This window comes from Cydia amplana, chromosome 12 (assembly GCF_948474715.1).
Source record: "Cydia amplana chromosome 12, ilCydAmpl1.1, whole genome shotgun sequence".
Lineage (NCBI taxonomy): Eukaryota > Metazoa > Arthropoda > Insecta > Lepidoptera > Tortricidae > Cydia > Cydia amplana.
Window position 1 is genome coordinate 15,132,584 of NC_086080.1, and position 16,891 is coordinate 15,149,474.

Genomic DNA, 16,891 nt, shown 5'->3' on the forward strand with positions numbered 1-16,891 from the left:
CGCGAGTCCACCGCTTACACTCGCGTTCGGCTTGTCATTCGGTTATAAACCTTATGCCGTGCCGTTAGTGTTTAAATTATATTAGCTCGACGAGCTTGCGAGCCACGAGACGAGCCGCGAGCCCACCGCTTACACTCGCGTCTCGTGGCGCGGCTCGCGGCTCGTCTCGTGGCTCGCGCGAGAGTCTAATCCGCCTATAAAGAATGGAAACAAAAATATGTGAGCCGCTCGGCCGGGCAGTGACCTAAATCATTTTACATCTATGGAATTACGTCACGAACTGAATCACTAAGTCTCGTTGTTCTTTTTTTGTTTAGATTAGTAATTTTTAAGATCCATATGGGCGGCGCACAGAGAACATCGAAGCTCGCAAATTTCTGGTGCAGCTTTTGCTTTTAGTTAAATAAAGGCGTAATAAGAGTAACAGAGACAGTTGCTCGAAATTTTGGAACTTCGATTTTTGCAGTTATAGCCAAGAGAGTTTGGGAAATGTACTTTGTAGGTCACACGAGGCCAATGACTGACTGAGGCTCGTGTAGTGATGCGTGTGCAGTTGTGTGCAATTCTGGATCAGCAACAAGTAGGTATTTGTATGTATAGATATGCATCTATACATACAAATACCTACTTGTTGTCATGCGAACCTGTAGAGGGCAGCACAGGAGCCTCCTTTTATTGGCGCGAAGTATAAATGTAAAGTATAATCTTTCAATAATAGCCTACAAGATGGCAGAACCTACAATGCACAAGAAAACGTAAGTGAACTGTAGAGGGCAGCCCTTGCTTTGGCGTGAAGTGTCAATGTACAGTTTATTCGCTAGGTGCACGACTGGTGCTGCCCTCATCTTGTCGGATTTTCTACGGGAGTAAAATTAGTTCAAGCGGCTAGTACTAATGTCAACATTCCATAAGATTCTTCTTCTTGTTAGGGGCTATATAAGGCTCCAAAGCCTATGTATCACTGCGACCATCGCTGATCTATTGTGATCTTCCATAAGATTACCTGTGTTTGTGACGATCAGCGCCACTTCCCCCTCCACCGACTTCGCACCTTGCCAATTACCGATTCATGCATTCATTCACCCTCCAACGCGCACCGCCCCTAAGGCTTTCGTCTCATATTTATTTGTCACTTGGGGTTTGACGCAGAAGCGTTCACCAAGCACGGTTGCCAGCCAACCATAGTGCGTGATTATTTTATAAGTGCGCTTCGATTGATTCAAAACAGATCGGCTTTTTTCGAACCAATGACAAGCGAGATCTTATGTAATAAAGCTTCATTCAGTTTTGACCGGGCACCTTTAGTTACATCAGATAATACTCTTCGAAGTAACCTGTTTTTTTTGTAGCAAAAAATAAGTACCACCATACCACCACCACCACCACCACCACCACCATACTTTTAGCATATAAATATACTTTCAGGAAATATTTTGGGAATATATTAAAAATGCAGTTTCAAATACATTGATTTAATAACGTCACATATTATAAAACATGAATAAACATTACAAAAGGTAACAAAATATACATCATAGCTTACACTACTTATACTTATGTATATGCAAATATGGTTTACAGTGAGGTAGCATTTTAATTAATAAACTGTGATCGCGAAACGATCCACGTTTAGGTACCCTAAGGTCCGTCTGTGGATAATGAATGTACCACTCACGCCTAGCCAAGTGACAATTGTTTATAGAACACTTCAATTAAAAGTTAAATAGTTTATGGGTGACTTCGCATCCGTCAAACCATTTTACTTTATGATTTTTTTAGCCAAAACTCCACTCTCAAAGTGTGCTCCGCGGAGCCCCCATAGAGGCCCTAGGGCTCCGAGAATACTAGAAAAGAGTTCCGTCACCAAAAAAGTTTGAAAATCGCTGATCTATAGTGTTCCGTGGGTCCCACTCAGTAACTACTTAGGCCCAACTTTTCGATTGTAAAAATGTCAACATTGTCATATTGGCTATGGCCTCCGGTTCTAATGGACAATTCAACAGTTGAAGGGATGTTTACAAAAACAGCATAACTGCTTAGAGCGGTTGACACTCTTTTAAGAACATTGTTAATCGTTCAAGGGGTCAACCAGTGTAGTCGATTATGTTGTTTTTGTAAACATCCCATTCAGTTATATTAGGGCTCATTTAGACGGTGCGAGAACTCGCATGCGAGTTTCATTACATTGCGTTATTTGATCGGTCAGCTGAATTGTTGTAACTTGTATAGTTTGTAGCTTTCTAATAGAGCCCGAAGGCTAATCCTATTGTCTATTGTTAAGTAAAACCGCTCGTGCCACGTGCCACAACCACCTGCATAAAAAATCGGTACTTCGGTTACTGAGTGCCGGCGAGTCGAACGCTACAGAACCAGTCTAAAATGTGTCATCGAGATGCGTAACAAAGGCGTGTTATCGGAGAGCGCACCTACACTGGTTTTTTGAGCGTTGGACTAGCCCGCGCTCAGGTGCCAAATAGAATAATTAGGACCCTTTTTTGCAGGTAAGTAGCATGTGCGGTTTTACTGAACAATAGACAATAGGATAAGCCTTCGGGCTACAAACTATAACCTCAATGGTCCGCAATGTAACTAAAATCGCATGCGAGTTCGCGCGCCGTCTAAATGAGCCCTTACAGTCCTTACACGATCATTTCACAATACAGGTCGACCCCGTGTAGAATGGTTAACGTCCCATTTTGCTCTTGGCCAGTGCTTTTATTCTTCAGGACAAACTGTGGAGATATTTTAGTAGGTATGTCTATTACTCGGTATTGTCCAATAGCGAGGCGGCGAATATCTGCTGCATGATATGTGGTAACGACGCGACGTCCATACACACGTGGGCGTGACCTACTGGCAGCTTGCGTAAAAGGCTGAAACATGGATAGGTTTATTTAATAAACAAAAAAAAAGTCATTGTTTTACAGTCTTATGTATGTATGTTTGTAAGCATGATCGATACTTAGGTACTTTATAAGTTGTGTATCCAATTGTTACTTTTGTGTATTTTCCTATTAATAGGCATAACCGAACTTGCCCTGTTTCTACTTATTACCAATATCATTATTTTATACTTAATGGAACTATAGGTCTTATTGTATATCTACAAGTTTAAACATATTTGTATGTGACTGTTTGTTTCCTAAATAAAAAAAAATATATTTTACATAATTGAAGTCAAGTCAAAAATCTTGTGTTTTTTAGAAAGTGTGTTACTTACGAGTTAGCCTCGTCGCCGAGACTGCCGATAAATATAACGTGCGCCTGCACTTTGGGTTCCGACATCAAGATGGCGCCCAGGTGCTCGGGCGGAATGCCGTACCTGCAACACCAGAAATCAAACCAAATGTAAATAGGTTCAAACCAGCCAAGTGCGAGTCGGACTCGCGCACGAAGGGTTTCGTACCATTACGCAAAAAAAAATCACGTTTGTTGTATGGGCACTTAAATATTAATTTTATTCTATTTTTAGTATTTGTAGCGGTAACAGAAATAAATCATCTGTGTACATTTCAACTGTTCTAGCACGGTTGACAGACAGACAGACAATGGAGTCTTAGAAATAGGGTCCCGTTTTTACCCTTTGGGTACGGAACCCTAAAAACCTGCACAATATCGTTCCAACTGTCAGGAACCCAAAAAAGTTGGTCTGCGCGTAATGTTTTTTTTTTTAAGTACTTAGGTACGTATTTTAATTTTAATTTTTAAACTGGGTCAATAGCGGCTCACAAAATACACGTACGAGTATGTTTCAAATAATGTCTATAACATAAAGAAACAGAAGGACGGATGTCCGTCCGGACATGGCAAAATTATAAAGCTTCCGTTTTGCCGTTGTGGGTTCCTAAAAACCTGGAATAAAATCCCACCTCCTCAGATTAGCGTCCGAAAGTATGAGCACGACGGAGTCCTCCTCATTATTTTCAGCCGCAAGTGTAGTTATGGCGTGCTGCGCTCCGGGCAGGGTATTGTCGCCCGACCAGCAGAACTGCGCGTGCGCGTGCATCGTCCTTATGATCTGTGGAATAAGGTTTATTTTAGAATGCTTTTTAGACAAAGGTTTTGTTGCTTTTGAGATTTGCGGTTTACTAGGTAAAACCACGAAAACATACCTGCAATTACTGCAACTCGTTCTCAGGCCAGCGGCAACTCTAAAAATATCAGCACAGAGAATAAAAAACCATATGCCTGCAAGCAATGTTCCTCCTTCTCAGGTGGGCGGTAAACTCTCGCAAACCATATACCTGCAATACTGTTTGTCGTTAACAAACATCTTTTTATAACAGGTGTCACAGACAGTCCCCTATGCCGTGGATGCATGGAGAAGGAAGAAACAGCCTCTCACGTGGTGCTGGAATGCAGCGGAGTGGCCCCATACATGTCTATCTTTGTCTTTTGTTTGTATTATATTAATTTTGTTGTTATATTCATGTTACCTGTCGTGATTGTTTCACCGGATGGTCTCAACGGAAGATCAGCGCTGGAAGTCGCCAGTAACATGCTGAGGTGAGACCATTTCGTGGCACCTTCTCCTTTTTTATGTTTCTCTGCTTGTGTAATTTTCTTTTTTGTGTTTGTTTCACGAATAAAAATATTTCTATTCTATTCTATTCTATTGTATACAGGGCAAAACATCTCGCATCCCCGAGAGACCTCCCCGAGGTCCTACTCAACATCACAGATTTGATAGGATTCCCCGAGGAGCTGGGCTGGCAGGACTAGCCCACCCCCCATCACGCAAAATAGGCGCAAGACGTCGAGTTGCGAAAAATCGCCCGAACTACAATACAATACTGTTTGTCGTTCTCAGCACGAAGACTAAAAACCATATACCTGCAAACGCTGTTTCTTGTTCTCAGGTGGACGGTCCACTCTAACTAGTTCCAGCGCTTTTTCTTCACCAGAGTGCGCGTATACCTATCTGATCGCGTATCTGATGCGCGTCTCGTAGCCCTTCATGGCCTCGATTAGGAGTACTACGGAATCCATGAAAAAAACCATATACCTGCAGGCGCTGTTTCTCGTTCTCAGGCGGACGGTCCACTGACTAGTTCCAGTGCTTTTTCTTCACCAGAGTGCGCGTATATATCTCATCGGATGCGCGTCTCGTAGCCCATCATGGCTTCAGTTAGGAGTACTACGGCCTCCATGAAAAAAAAAAACCATATACCTGCAAGCGCTGTTTCTCGTTCTCGGGTGAACGGTCCGCTCTGACTAGTTCCAGAGCTTTTTCTTCACCAGAGTGCGCGTATAAATCGTATCGGATGCGCGTCTCGTAGACCTTCATGGCCCCAGTTAAGAGCACTACGGTCTCCATAGAAAAAAACCATGTACCTGCAAGCGCTGTTTCTCGTTCTCAGGCGGACGGTCCACTCTGACTAGTTCCAGTGCTTTTTCTTCACTAGAGTGCGCATATATATCGTATCGGATGCGCGACTCGTAGCCCTTCATGGCTTCAGTTAGGAGTACTACGGCCTCCATAGAAAAAAACCATATACCTGCAACGCTGTTTCTCGTTCTCAGGCGGACGGTCCACTCTGACTAGTTCCAGAGCTTTTTCTTCACCAGAGTGCGCGTATATATCGTATCGGATGCGCGTCTCGTAGACCTTCATGGCCCCAGTTAAGAGCACTACGGCCTCCATGAAAAAAACATATACCTGCAAGCGCTGTTTCTCGTTCTCGGGCGGACGGTCCACTCTGACTAGTTCCAGAGCTTTTTCTTCACCAGAGTGCGCATATATATCGTATCGGATGCGCGTCTCGTAGCCTTTCATGGCCTCGGTTAGGAGTACTACGGCCTCCATGGAACGTTCTAGACGCCCGTCGTACGAGTTGAACCTGGAAAAAATACGATAAAATGAGATGAAATCCACCTACACTATCCCAAATAGCCCAATGGTTTTTAAAATAGCTCTAGGTTAGGTCAATGTGGCTAATTCCGTCATAGGGACTATTCCGTCCACGAGCGTATATTTCTTTGATTTTCAATTGTAGGAAAAGAGCAATGCTTTGTCGATGAAATTATCAATTTTGTTCGTTATTCGAGAAAAACGCTAGTAGACGGAATAGCATGCAATGCATGGAATGGTTTTTAAGGCAATTAAAATCAAGCTTTACCACGCACAGCCTGTTATTCTTAATGGCATGACTCTAGCATATGTGGACAAGTTTAAATATCTTGGTCATATTATCACCAATGATCTCAAGGATGACCAGGATATTGAACGAGAACGCAGGGCATTGGCAGTTCGGGGAAATATGTTGGCCCGCAGGTTTGCTCGATGCTCCAGTAATGTCAAGGTAACGCTCTTTAGAGCCTATTGCCAATCCTTTTACTCGAGCGGCCTGTGGGTTAACTATACGAAACGAGCCTACAATGCATTAAAAGTGCAGAACAACAATGCATTCAGAATGCTGTTGGGCTTACCTAGTAGATGTAGTGCATCTGGCATGTTTTGCGAAGCTAGAACAGATGGTTTTCCGGCAATCATGCGCAAGAAAATAGTATCTCTGCTAGGTCGAGTGAGAAGCAGTCCCAACAGTATTCTGAATGTTATTGCTGACAAATATGATAGCCCAATTCTCGCCTATTGGATTGGGCAAATTAAAGGGGTAGCAACTAGCCCTTATTAAATATTAAATGTGTATGTACCTACTTATAACTAATACTAACCCTTAGCTTTAAGTTTAATTTATTTGTTTTAATTTTACTGTTTGTTACTAACAACTATGAAGTCTGTTCTTCGAAATAAAGATATTTTATTTATTTATTTATAGCCCCTATGGCGGAATTAGCCACATTGATCTTACTCGTAATTTTAGTACCTATTGTGTCAAAAACATCACTTTTAGGTTTAAAATGCATTGAACTTATGAACACTGACAGCAATGGGCAAGAATAATGGGCAGGTAAGATTATTTTATACAGACTTGAATTTCTAGAGTTATCTCTATTCCACAGCTATCTATAACAATTAATCTTGTGAACGACACGTCTATTAACTATAACGCGCCATAATAAACCTTATGCATGGAATGCATAAAGTCTATTTTACTGTAACATTGCGCGTCAGTTGACGCCTTTGGCGGTCAAAGGGTTAAAACCTGTTAGTTTACCTATACATGCTTCCAGAGACATCTAGAACCAATCGCAGACGCTTTGGCTGATCCGGCGGGGCGCCCGGCGGGGGGTCTTGTTCCGTGCGCCGCCGATAGATGGCGCGCTCGCCTGTTAGGCCTGCAAAATCATTGTATAATTATAGCTCCTATCCTATCTCCTATCCTAGTTCTTGTGGCCCGAGGTTAAATCGTGAGGAAAACGGAGTAATTGCGATAAGATCTATTTTCCCCCTTGGATTGGCAGGTCAGAAATAGCAGCCGCTTCCGTAAGTACTAGTGCTTGCGCTTATTTGACATTAAGATGATACTTCACACACACAACAACAATTTAATTTGTTATTTGGTAGGTATAGGGTTCATCTACACTCACGTTGTATAAAAAAACACATTTAACTGGATTTGCAAGACCGAAGTGTTCCAATACGTGTTCCGTGAACAAAGTTTTGTCCCAGCACCAGGGGGGTGTCACTCCGCAGTTTAGGTACATTTGGCCGGCGCGCCCATCAGACAGGCGTATGGCAGTGGGCTGCCGCTCGGCGCGCACGATAGTCGTGTCTCGCGGCGCTCACGCAAAATTGAAAATACACAATGGCTTCGAAACTTACTTCCGTGAGAATCAGACATACTATCTCCGGATAAAAAATGTATGTTTACATAATCAACGTTTGTAATTCCTACATATTTATCTTAAAAATAATAAATCAGTGGGTATAAAGTCTATTTTTTTATTCGGTAGACTAATGACATTTCATAGTATGAAATCATGAAATGACACATGATGTTCATACTATGAAATGTAATTTTAGTCTACCGAATATAGACTAGGTATAAAAACTTGTCAAGTGATAACCCCGTGCCGACACTTACAGCTCGGTCATAACACTGCGGCGCGCAAAGGAGATTCACGGTTCGTGCGCGGTTATAAGTTTCAATTTTGCTTGCAGGCGGCGATATAGGTGTAATTTTATACCTAAACCTGACTTTTGTGAAGGAGTGAATTTTCTGTACGGTAGTACTATTAGTTATTCTGTGCCAGCGCTTGTTTCTAAAGTCCTACCCTCTATGATTTTCCCATCGTCCAGTTCCCCGCTGGTCTGGTGCCGGCTCCACTGCCGTTCCTTCTTCTTCGCCTGCAACTCGGCCAACACTCCGCGGAGAGCGCCAATCTGTAAGAGCAGACCAGCTTGTTAGGACTTAAACTAAATTGCTAAGGGACGGAGTTATGCGATTTATGTAGCTCCGTCCTGTTTAGGTCCTAAACAGAATCGCAATAAGACATCATGGTAAGGCCCCTGATATAAAATGACATTTTCACCACACCAACTGGTAAAGGCACTCTTGATTGTTCAAAAACGGATAGCAAGGTTGCATTCTATTCACATGTGAGACAAAGTAGTCAAATGCAAATTTTGAGTTGTTTGCTTATGTTTGCTGGTAGAATTGACTTTTAAATGATCATTTTTGAAACATAAATATTTAATAACATTTATTGGGATTTGATTTTGTTTGATATCTTACAGTTAATATTTTCTTCTGGTCGGAGTGGTGAACATTTTGTGTTTCACTCGGGGGAAACTTTGTTTAACCCTCATGCTTTGAATCTAATTTTCGAGATTAAAATTTTCGAATTTTGGATTCTTTTGCTTGCTCGGGTATCAATATTAGCACGAGCGGTTAAACAACAATTTTGCCCACTTGTAAAACAAATAACAATAACTATTGTCTGGCAACGCGCGGCAACCCCGGCCGCCAATAAGGTGCATGAACGAAGGTTTTATACTTGCTCACAGCAATAAAGTAAAAATTATATAAAGAAGCAAAATCGGGGGTTATCGAGAACCAGGGGAGGCTTTGGCCATCCCCCAAAATCGCTAAACAAAAAATTGGCTGTTCCATTTTCTATGGGAGGGTAATTTTTTTTGCGACATCGGTGTTGGTCCCATAGTAAAAGTTGCTCAGTATAATTCCAAAACCTCCCTGGCAGCGGGAATGCAGTTATTTTTTAGCCACCGTGTATAATTTTACCTGAGGTTGCACAGCTTTGTAGAACTGCTCGTACAGTTTAGCATCATATTCGCTGATGTTAATCTCCTTCAGACGTTCCTCGAAAGCTTTCCTGTTCATTTCGCGGGCCGCCTGCTTCACGTGCTCCGGCACGTCGTCTTTCTCCGCGTCTGATAGCTGGAAATGTACATTACATAGATAATAGGGAGTATTACTGCAATGTCTTGCCGCTAGAGTGCAGCACTAGCGACTTAAGTATACCATAGAGTAACTTATATATACTGTACCTTAAACTGTTTTTTGATAAGTTTTCACAGACAATCAAATATCACATTGATACATCAAGGCGGTTTGATTACAAAGGGCCTACCGCGAAACCCGAAATCGAAACTCTGCTATCTGCTTCTTTATCGCTCGAATATTCAAGAGTGATGGAGAGGTTAGATAACAAAATTTCGACTCTCTCGTCTGCGGTAGACCCTTAGATTGTGACTTATTGTGGAAGTGGCTCCCCCTACGCAGACATTCGCGTAATATTCCCTATTAGCAAATAAAAATAAAAGGAAAAAAATAACGGGTTTTTTCAGAAAACCATTAAGTATAACGGCAAAACAATGAAAAGCCCAGCCCGCCCGAGCCGCCCGCCCAAGTGTTCCCGCCCACGTGGGGCTTGTTGTCCGGTTCCTCTTTGCCGTGCTTCGGCGATGGTGTGTCTTTGTTGCCACTGGTCTAGAATGTTGTAGTATACCTGGTGTACATCATGTCCCTTGTCGAGTCGGTACGGGCCGCCCTTGCCGCCCAGGCCGGCCGTGTCGCGCCCGCCCGAGCCGCCCGCCCAAGTGTTCCCGCCCACGTGGGGCTTGTTGTCTGGATCCTCTTTGCCGTGCTTCGGCGATGATGTGTCTTTGTTGCCACTGGTCTAGAATCTATGTTGTAGTATACCTGGTGTACATCATGTCCCTTGTCGAGTCGGTACGGGCCGCCCTTGCCGCCCAGGCCGGCCGTGTCGCGCCCGCCCGAGCCGCCCGCCCAAGTGTTCCCGCCCACGTGGGGCTTGTTGTCCGGATCCTCTTTGCCGTGCTTCGGCGATGATGTGTCTTTGCTGAAATACATAATTCATATAGTCTATCAAACGAAATCGTCCGTAAAAGTCGCAATATTCCAAATTTTAAGATCGACCCTACGCACCAGCATTTTTAAATTTGTCGTTTTTATGGTTCCGTGCCCAAAGGGTTCTTGTTAGAAGAGTAGTTTTCCACGGGATGTTCCCCGTTAGAGGGAAGTCCACTAGCATGTTGTAGTCCTTGTAGTATCAAAAGAAAACCACACAAATATTTTTTAAAGAATTATCGCCATTTTTATACACAATGGACTTACTTACACACTCTTCCTCTCTATAGTCATCTGAATCTTCTTTAGCGCCTCTTTAGAACACCCTTCCAGCCTTGGAGGATATAATCAAACGGAGACGCCATGTCTGTAATTTTCTGTACAAAACAGTCTGCCGATTTTTGCGGGGGAGGGGAACGTCAAATGTATGCGTAACGTAAAAATAGCCATGTCAGATAAACGTCAGTCCATACATTGTGTATGACCGTTGGCCGCCTATTTTCGACAGAGGGGGAAGCCTGTTAATGGCTACTCCGTTTAGTTGTATCCTCCAAGCTTCCAGCACCCCTTCGGTGGGGAGACCGCTGGCGTGAAGAACTTCGAGACGGGTCTCCACTATTTACTTCACTTTACTAAAGGGAGTTCGCTAATTCTAGTTACAAGTAACTTACCCACTCGTCCTCTCTATGGTCATCTGTATCTTCTTTAGGGCTTCTTTAGAGCGCCCTTCCAGCACCCCTTCGGTGGGGAGACCGCTGGCGTGAAGGACTTCGAGACGGGTCTCCACTATTTACTTCACTTTACTAAAGGGAGTTCGCTAATTCTAGTTACGAGTAACTTACCCACTCGTCCTCTCTATGGTCATCTGTATCTTCTTTAGGGCTTCTTTAGAGCGCCCTTCCAGCACCCCTTCGGTGGGGAGACCGCTGGCGTGAAGGACTTCGAGACGGGTCTCCACTATTTACTTCACTTTACTAAAGGGGGTTCGCTAATTCTAGTTACAAGTAACTTACCCACTCGTCCTCTCTATGGTCATCTGTATCTTCTTTAAGCGCCTCTTTAGAACGCCCTTCCAGCACCCCTTCGGTGGGAAGACCGCTGGCGTGAAGAACTTCGAGACGGGTCTCCACTATTTACTTCACTTTACTAAAGGGAGTTCGCTAATTCTAGTTACAAGTAACTTACCCACTCGTCCTCTCTATGGTCATCTGTATCTTCTTTAGGGCTTCTTTAGAGCGCCCTTCCAGCACCCCTTCGGTGGGGAGTCCGCTGGCGTGAAGAACATCGAGAAAGGTGTCCGCCATTTCTATTTACTTCACTTTACTAAAGGGAGTTCGCTAATTCTAGTTACAAATAACTTACCCACTCGTCCTCTCTATGGTCATCTGTATCTTCTTTAGGGCTTCTTTAGAGCGCCCTTCCAGCACCCCTTCGGTGGGGAGACCGCTGGCGTGAAGAACATCGAGAAAGGTGTCCGCCATTTCTATTTAATTCACTTTACTAAAGGGGGTTCGCGAATTATAGTTCCAAATAACTTACCCACTCGTCCTCTCTATTGTCATCTGTATCTTCTTTAGCGCCTCTTTAGAACACCCTTCCAGCACCCCTTCGGTGGGGAGACCGCTGGCGTGAAGGACTTCGAGACGGGTCTCCACTATTTACTTCACTTTACTAAAGGGAGAGTTCGCTAATTCTAGTTACAAGTAACTTACCCACTCGTCCTCTCTATGGTCATCTGTATCTTCTTTAGGGCTTCTTTAGAACGCCCTTCCAGCACCCCTTCGGTGGGAAGACCGCTGGCGTGAAGGACTTCGAGACGGGTCTCCACTATTTACTTCACTTTACTAAAGGGAGTTCGCTAATTCTAGTTACAAGTAACTTACCCACTCGTCCTCTCTACGGTCATCTGTATCTTCTTTAGCGCCTCTTTAGAACGCCCTTCCAGCACCCCTTCGGTGGGAAGACCGCTGGCGTGAAGGACTTCGAGACGGGTCTCCACTATTTACTTCACTTTACTAAAGGGAGTTCGCTAATTCTAGTTACAAGTAACTTACCCACTCGTCCTCTCTATGGTCATCTGTATCTTCTTTAGGGCTTCTTTAGAACGCCCTTCCAGCACCCCTTCGGTGGGAAGACCGCTGGCGTGAAGGACTTCGAGACGGGTCTCCACTATTTACTTCACTTTACTAAAGGGAGTTCGCTAATTCTAGTTACAAGTAACTTACCCACTCGTCCTCTCTATGGTCATCTGTATCTTCTTTAGGGCTTCTTTAGAGCGCCCTTCCAGCACCCCTTCGGTGGGGAGACCGCTGGCGTGAAGGACTTCTAGAAGGGTGTCCGCCATTTCTTTGCTGTAGCGATCGAAGTCGAACACATTGCTTATGGCGCTTGCCAGGTCTTCTGATGGATATTTCTGAATAAAAATTGTACATGTCAAATTATCAATCATATTGTTATTCTTGTTGTTGTTGTTATTGCATGAAGGTAAGCTTTAAAGCAGCGGTCGGCAACCTTTTAGCAGCCAAGGGCCGCATAGTAGTTTACGAAGTTGACGCGGGCCGTACTTTGTTAATATTTATGACTTTATCAGACATTGTCGTTTGTCAATATTACATACAAAATAGCCAGGGAGGCTCGCGGGCCGCAAGTGACAGGTTCACGGGCCGCATGCGGCCCGCGGGCCGCGGGTTGCCGACCGCTGCTTTAAAGGATCGTTCGTTAGTAAATATGGACAATTGGACATAGTTTAGCCAACGGCAACCGACCCTACAAACAAACATTTTGAAAATCGAACCTTAGTGTTAACACACGAGGTAAAAATTTTAATGGAGATTTCGTGTTGGGTTGATGCCTGTTTGCAGAATTTCATCCATTTATTAAGATGGATACAAAGGAACCAGATGACAGTCTGATCACTGATATGGTGTAAATCTACATGAGAGCAGAGCTTGGGTATGCTGACTGTGAGCTTCGACTCCTTGCAAAGTCATCGTTGCTTGCCCATTTCGGTGCGGCTAGTGCAGGGTTAGCCTCAAACATACCTCTAGTCTAAAGCACGGACCTTTATGATTTAATAATATTTCACTGGTGCTGTAACCGTCCCAAAATCACGACAGATGATTCTTGAAAAATGTACCTGCAGATGCTTGACAATGTTGACAAGCTCTCTGGTCGAATAAGGATAAGTCAGCTGCCCTTGGTCCGCCATGTTCCTCAGAACAGCGAAGGCTTGCACCAGCTTGTTCATCACGTCGTGGGGAACGTCAGGGCCGTAGGAGCGGAGAAGTTCCAGCTCGGATTCCACTGAGGCGTTGTCCTAGACCCTTACCTGCAGATGCTTGACAATGTTGACAAGCTCTCTGGTCGAATAAGGATAAGTCAGCTGTCCTTGGTCCGCCATGTTCCTCAGAACAGCGAAGGCTTGCACCAGCTTGTTCATCACGTCGTGGGGAACGTCAGGGCCGTAGGAGCGGAGCAGTTCCAGCTCGGACTCCACCGAGGGGTTGCCCTAGACCCTTACCTGCAGATGCTTGACAATGTTGACAAGCTCTCTGGTCGAATAAGGATAAGTCAGTTGCCCTTGGTCCGCCATGTTCCTCAGAACAGCGAAGGCTTGCACCAGCTTGTTCTTCACGTAGTGAGGAACGAGGAGTTCCAGCTCGGATTCCATTGAGGAGTTGTCCTAAACCTTTACCTGCAGATGCTTGATAATGTTGACAAGCTCTCTGGTCGAATAAGGATAAGTCAGCTGTCCTTGGTCCGCCATGTTCCTCAGAACAGCGAAGGCTTGCACCAGCTTGTTCATCACGTCGTGAGGAACGTCAGGGCCGTAGGAGCGGAGAAGTTCCAGCTCGGACTCCACTGAGGGGTTGCCCTATACCCTTACCTGCAGGTGCTTGATAATGTTGACAAGCTCTCTAGTCGAATAAGGATAAGTCAGCTGTCCCTGGTCAGCCATGTTCCTCAGAACAGCGAAGGCTTGCACCAGCTTGTTCTTCACGTCGTGAGGAACGAGGAGTTCCAGCTCGGACTCCACTGAGGGGTTGTCCTAGACCCTTACCTGCAGATGCTTGATAATGTTGACAAGCTCTCTAGTCGAATAAGGATAAGTCAGCTGCCCTTGGTCCGCCATGTTCCTCAGAACAGCGAAGGCTTGCACCAGCTTGTTCATCACGTCGTGAGGAACGTCAGGGCCGTAGGAGCGGAGCAGTTCCAGCTCGGATTCCACTGAGGGGTTGTCCTAGACCCTTACCTGCAGATGCTTGACAATGTTGACAAGCTCTCTGGTCGAATAAGGATAAGTCAGCTGCCCTTGGTCCGCCATGTTCCTCAGAACAGCGAAGGCTTGCACCAGCTTGTTCATCACGTCGTGGGGAACGAGGAGTTCCTGCTCGGATTCCACTGAGGAATTGTCCTAGACCCTTACCTGCAGATGCTTGACAATGTTGACAAGCTCTCTGGTCGAATAAGGATAAGTCAGCTGTCCTTGGTCCGCCATGTTCCTCAGAACAGCGAAGGCTTGCACCAGCTTGTTCATCACGTCGTGGGGAACGTCAGGGCCGTAGGAGCGGAGCAGTTCCAGCTCGGACTCCACTGAGGGGTTGTCCTATACCCTTACCTGCAGATGCTTGACAATGTTGACAAGCTCTCTGGTCGAATAAGGATAAGTCAGCTGTCCTTGGTCCGCCATGTTCCTCAGAACAGCGAAGGCTTGCACCAGCTTGTTCATCACGTCGTGGGGAACGTCAGGGCCGTAGGAGCGGAGCAGTTCCAGCTCGGACTCCACTGAGGGGTTGTCCTAGACCCTTACCTGCAGATGCTTGACAATGTTGACAAGCTCTCTAGTCGAATAAGGATAAGTCAGCTGCCCTTGGTCCGCCATGTTCCTCAGAACAGCGAAGGCTTGCACCAGCTTGTTCTTCACGTCGTGAGGAACGAGGAGTTCCAGCTCGGATTCCACTGAGGGGTTGTCCTAGACCCTTACCTGCAGATGCTTGATAATGTTGACAAGCTCTCTGGTCGAATAAGGATAAGTCAGCTGTCCTTGGTCCGCCATGTTCCTCAGAACAGCGAAGGCTTGCACCAGCTTGTTCATCACGTCGTGAGGAACGTCAGGGCCGTAGGAGCGGAGCAGTTCCAGCTCGGACTCCACTGAGGGGTTATCCACGGCGTGACAGGAGAACAGGTCGCCTGGGTAGACAATAGTTGTGTTACAAGTAGAATTGTTGAAAGTAAGTAAGTAAAATCAATGTGGCGAAGAACGTCTATCAGGTAATACCGTCTACAAGCGCTTTCGTCGGTTCTATCTTTTGTGTTTGTACATATACTCCACTTACAAAAGTCGGAGCAGAAGGAGCAAAGTTATTTCTCTCTGACTGTGTCTGAGCGAAGTACGTACAAATACGGTAGTTCTTGCCTTACCAACCAAAAATTTTATATTCCGGTCTTCTCCAGATTTACCTTAAATTTTATTGTGCACCAATAAGTAAAATAAAAAGTTACAATGGGATTAAGCATTAAAACTAGAATTGTGTAGTAAAGGACAGTCTTATCGCTTAGAAGCGTATATTATTTATGGTTATAGGGAAAAATAAGACGACTTATTAAAGGTTAAAATAAGGAAACATCAAACTCACCTAATGCAGCAAAGAAGTCGTTCCCCAAGAATGGGAAACCAGGTCGATTGGCCAACACTATCATTCTAAAATCATCGTGCACCGGAATGAAACTCGCCGCATCCCCTCCAGAACTTTCCATCATATCCTTCGGCACTATCCTCCTCCCATCACTCAGTATCATCTCGCCATTTTCAACTAGAGTTTTAAGAATACACGTCACATGTGTGGGCGCTTTATCCGCCTCGTCGACAACTAAAACGTGCCCATGTTTGACAGCCTTTACTAACGGCGAATCCTCGTACACAACGACGCCATCTTGAACCGTCGGTTGAACTGTCAAAGATTGCACTGTCGTATCTCTATGTAACTGTATGTACTCTCTAGGCCTGTTTAACAACTGTAGCAGCCTATCGGCGATTTTATTTTTACCAACGCCTTGATTGCCCACTAATAACAAATGGTTTCCGAGTAGAAAATCTTGTAGGAGCCATTCGAGTAGTCTCACATGTTGGGGTACGTCGTAAAAAAGTATATCAGGTACTTTGGTTAGCGCGTTCGTTTTGAAGACTTCTGTGCTAGTGTTTCCAATAGTTACGACGCCATTTTTGACGGAGCAGCGGACTTTTTTCTCTGTGCCGCCGAATAACCCAAACTTTCTTGGTGGATCGATACCGATTTTTGTGCAAGCGCCATCTAGCGCTCGTCTAGCTAAGTTAGGTAGGAATTTCGCTAAGAATGTTCTTTGCACAGTTTCGTAAGCGGAGTCAGTAGGGTATGAAGCCATGCGGCTGGCGATGCGTAGCAACTGCCGGGTAGAGAGGGATGAAGAAAGGTTTTTGAGGGTAGCGTCATTAGAAGATCGGAGTTCGTCGGCGAGGTTGATGATGGAATGTAGAGGTTGGGAGATGTCGCCATACTGAAACAATAAGATTGAGTTAAGTACCTAGTAAATTCTAATATGAATTATTAGTCAGTCAATTCATATTTTTTATTACATACCGATTTCATTATATTATTAAATTCTCTCATTCTTATTCT

The 16,891-nt window shown here is 44.7% G+C and overlaps 1 protein-coding gene across 1 annotated transcript in view; it reads right to left on the bottom strand.

The window, feature by feature from the left end:
* Window positions 1–2,734: 2,734 nt before the first annotated feature.
* LOC134653111 (von Willebrand factor A domain-containing protein 8) overlaps window positions 2,735–16,891 on the bottom strand; it is a 50,946-nt gene continuing 36,789 nt past the window's right edge. The window contains exons 11-21 of the mRNA XM_063508418.1: window positions 15,872–16,769; window positions 15,220–15,425; window positions 12,461–12,648; window positions 10,068–10,227; window positions 9,147–9,302; window positions 8,179–8,287; window positions 7,119–7,239; window positions 5,660–5,840; window positions 3,870–4,018; window positions 3,221–3,322; window positions 2,735–2,873 (exon numbers count right to left, since the gene is read on the bottom strand). Of these exons, the coding sequence (XP_063364488.1) occupies window positions 2,762–2,873; window positions 3,221–3,322; window positions 3,870–4,018; window positions 5,660–5,840; window positions 7,119–7,239; window positions 8,179–8,287; window positions 9,147–9,302; window positions 10,068–10,227; window positions 12,461–12,648; window positions 15,220–15,425; window positions 15,872–16,769 (2,382 nt within the window). The 3' untranslated portion in view covers window positions 2,735–2,761. The remainder of the gene's footprint in view (window positions 2,874–3,220; window positions 3,323–3,869; window positions 4,019–5,659; window positions 5,841–7,118; window positions 7,240–8,178; window positions 8,288–9,146; window positions 9,303–10,067; window positions 10,228–12,460; window positions 12,649–15,219; window positions 15,426–15,871; window positions 16,770–16,891) is intronic.